General features: G+C 37.6%; 1 protein-coding gene across 1 annotated transcript; it reads right to left on the bottom strand.

Annotated features, from left to right (window-relative positions):
* Window positions 1-1133: 1133 nt before the first annotated feature.
* On the bottom strand, window positions 1134-2996 carry LOC116177076 (monocarboxylate transporter 1-like). Its single transcript, XM_031495939.1, has 4 exons — window positions 2632-2996; window positions 1726-2582; window positions 1329-1673; window positions 1134-1187 (listed from the first exon to the last, which is right to left on the bottom strand). Exons 1-4 carry the CDS (start codon window positions 2957-2959, stop codon window positions 1176-1178), a joined length of 1542 nt encoding a protein of 513 aa, XP_031351799.1. The 5' UTR covers window positions 2960-2996; the 3' UTR covers window positions 1134-1175.
* Window positions 2997-3971: the final 975 nt, after the last annotated feature.

The raw sequence follows: 3971 nt of genomic DNA, 5'->3' as shown, positions 1-3971 counted from the left end.
TAGGTTTTCATGCAGTTTTCCTAATTCGTAAGGTACATACCGGAGTAGTATGGAACAACTTAAGACCTTCTGCAGGGACACCTCCAAAAAGCATTATGAGGGTTACTTTGTAATTGGGCGCAAGCCTGTTGAGGGCCCAGAACAAGAGAGGGACACTAAATTAAAAAAAATGAATAAATAAGATATGAAAGGCTAGGGACATTGAGGAATAATTTCATTAATTAATCCGGGCTGGGCTGGAGATAAGCAGCTTTTTTATCATTCGTAATTTGAAGATAAACAGGTGTTCTTTGTACTTAACAGATATGCTAGTTTATCGAAGACGCATAATCAAATGAGATAAGAGGGGTATCCGGTCGTAGCTTTTAGTGGACTCGATTGGTAAAAGTAAAAAGAGAAGGATTGAAAAAGGGTAAAGGGAAATTTCGTTAAAAAAGAAAAGAAGACGTTAAACGGGTTTTTTTTTCGTGAATGACAGTCTTGGTGGTTTAAAGTTTTGGCAGAAAAATGTTTAGTGTCTTAAGAGATTTAATGTTCGCTATAAAAGTGAATACTCCAGTTCGTGCTACGCTCCAGCGTTGTATGTGTCACGTATTCAGAGAAGTATTACATGTACAATTGAAATTAAAAAACGGCGACTTCTTTTAAGTTAATTATCAAGAGAGAGAAAACAAACGAAGATTCAGAAGCAACATAAGTTGGAGTTGCAGCTTCGCATGGTACGTGCGGCTTTCCATGTAACAAACTTGTCTTGCATTGGGTGGTGGTGCTGTTGAATCGCGCCACGTGAAGAGGTTGCGCTACCAGCCGCGCGCGTTTGTGTAACGGAAGTCCGTTACAAGTCACGCAGGCGCACCAGAACGTTTTGTTTTTTTTTCATTCAGATAAGAACAAATCGTGCAATTTAGCGTTTTTAAACGTAAATTATCAACCGGATGATCTTCGTTTTTCAGCAATTTGGACAGACTTGAGTGGAACGAGCAATAAAGCACTTAATAGTGTGAAACATCCGGAGAAGTAGAAAGGGGGATCGTAACTGTTCGTTAATGTCTTCAAATATCCAGAAAAAGGAATGCCAATTAAACAAGCAACGCCTTGGAATACAAGGTTAATCCCAAAGCAACTTGTCAAATTTTTCAATCCAACCATTTCGACAATAATTAACGGACGAAGGGCTATAGCAAGTCCTAAAAAAGTATTATTACATAATTTTACCACATACACATACCTAAACTAATCCCGTAGACTATTGCACAGAAAAACTGCCAATAAACGTTGTAACACGTCGATGAAAGTAGTAATACTACAGCGGTTACACTTAGGCTTACATATGACGTCAAAAGGGTGTTTATTCGATAGAAGGTTGACAACATTCCACTTGCTATTCGCCCCATGGTATTTGCTAAGCCAATTGCCGTTATTAAATGATAAGCTATGTTGCGATCTATTCCGTTTGTTTCGGCTCTTTGAACAATGAACATAAATGGAGTGTACAGGCCTAAGACTGTACATAGTCCGCTAAATGATATCAAGATGAAAGACGGAGATTTTAACAGGCTGAAATCCACCATTCTTGTAGCTATCTTCGGAAACCAGAAGCAATAAGGTGTGTGGGATTTCTTATCTTTGGCACTAACTCTTGTAACAGAAAGATGATAGCCAATGTTTCCTTTCTGTAATTTAATTTCTTTAACATTCAAGTGTATTACTATTTTCCACAATTACACTGTTGGGTCTAGAAATTTGCAGTTGGCCAGATTTAACGTATTCGGGTAACGTAGATAAAGAGGCGGGATAAAAGATGTCATCCCTGCATAATGGCCGTGCGGGCGTAGTAGATAAGCATAACCGTTGGTAGGTTAGAACGATTCTGTCTCGACACGAAAGATTAGTATACTCGCCTTCTTCCAGAACAGTCATTAGCTTATTTACAGAGCCTTTAATTTTCGATACGTTTGAAGTTTTGGATTTAGTCTGACTTTGAATAGTGTACACCGATGCACTTGCTGCTGGACTAACCGATTTAATGAAAAATGAAGTCGACGATTGATCCGTCGGGTGCAACATTATTTTTGACGTACTTCGATCTGAAGCCGTGGTGTACTCAGAATTGCTAAAACTTGATGTTTCAGTAAGATCGTGTTCATCTGGCAATTCTTTTATCGTCTCCAAAACCTTTTGCTCTTCGACGACTCGTACTGGAATCAATGGGCGAAAAGTTAACGCACAGAAAGAACATAGTAGTCCACAGCCCGACATAACTTTAAACTTGACTCTCCAAGTTTGATTACTCAACAGAATTCCAAAGATCAGCGGAAACAACGTTACTCCCATAGATGATCCGCACGACATGATTGATTGTGCTAAAGCTCTCCACTTTTCAAAGTAGAAACTTACTACAATAATGGCAGACAAGAACGTCATTTGCAAACCGAGTCCTCCAATCAGTCCATACCAGAGAATAAAACATCCCAATTCTTCACAATTTGAAGATAACATTAATGATAGGCTCGTAACTATGCCACCAATCACTGCGACTTTTCGGTATCCAATCGTATTTATAAATACACCGACTAACGGACCTATAACCATCTCCTTCGTTAAATTGTCGGTGTTATTACGGCAACAAACCTGAGAGAAAATACGTTCCTGTCAAAATCGAATTTGCGAGAGCAACTTTCGTGGTACTGCAACGCAATGACAAAGAAACGTCGCTTAAAAATAGAGCAAAGGTGTACACCATTCCATCATTGACAAAGTTTATGATGAACGAAGCAGCCACTATGACCCAACCCCACATTCCATCTGGCGGTATAACTATGATTGCTTCGCCTTGCCTGTCCAAATTCTGAATTTCGGTATTGTCTGTTATCAACTGAACTTTTTTTGCAAGCTGCGAGGTATTTACTACAATTGTTGTAAGTCCACATTGTGACTTGCTCGATTTTGAACTTGCCATGGTTGATGACAAAACTTTTGGCTAACAGGATAGTATTTTGACGTATCACGTCAGTTATGACACGTTCACAAACATTATAATTACCATGGTACAATAAGATAATTACTATGAAAACGCAGCAAAAGTGTACCATAGACGACAGATTAATCGATCTGCATTGAAATTTGTAATTTAAGCAGTTTTTCAATAACTATAATAATGAAATTTAGTTAAAAAATAGTAAAGTCAGAATAATTGTTGTATAGTTTTGGAAAATTAAATGGCAAATATTATGTTGTCCAAATGATAATCTTGCGCTGCTGGCACTTTTCTAACCGAAAATGGAAATTAGTTGCCAAGCGTCTACACATTTCTCTTGAAATGGCGGAGATTTGGGGTGGGGTGTTTCTCTTAAATACGATGTGACGCGATAAGTTTAAACTGATATAAAAGTCTGATAAATCATTGTAAAGCTTCTGACAATTCATCTAATTTAGACGTCAAAAATAGCAAACTTAGGTTCTGCCGTCGCGGTCGTTGCCATATAGAAACAACATTATCATATATTCTGAAGGCCATTTTATATCGTGCTCCGCGTCCCATTTGAAATAAAAATGACAGATTTCATTAGAATTCGCAATCATCTGTTTTACTTTATCTACCCTTGCAGTTAAAGTGATCACTTTATCTACCTATACGGTTAAAAAGCGGCTTAGCCTACTCCTGAAAACCTAAATGCTATACAATAAATTTATTTATATGGCTTCTGCTATAAAACAAAGTTTTGTAGTGTACACGACGATAAAGGGAAACTAACAATCTCGTAAAAGTTAATTGTGTAATGGTTAAAATATTCCTTTATAATATATATATAATAAAAAGTCTGGCCATTCCTGAATGCTGATCCGATAATGGATTACAATTTTACATAAAGCAATTCGTTTAGAGTCGGGTTACTCACCTGCCGAGCTGCTTATGTTCAGGAAACAAAGAACATTGCTAGTAGACATCTTTAGCCATATTTTGAAAAGGA

This window comes from Photinus pyralis, unplaced genomic scaffold (assembly GCF_008802855.1).
Source record: "Photinus pyralis isolate 1611_PpyrPB1 unplaced genomic scaffold, Ppyr1.3 Ppyr1.4_LG7, whole genome shotgun sequence".
In the NCBI taxonomy this organism is placed as follows: Eukaryota; Metazoa; Arthropoda; class Insecta; order Coleoptera; family Lampyridae; genus Photinus; species Photinus pyralis.
The sequence above is the reverse complement of the archived record's forward strand: the minus strand, read 5'-3'. Positions and strand labels throughout refer to the sequence as shown.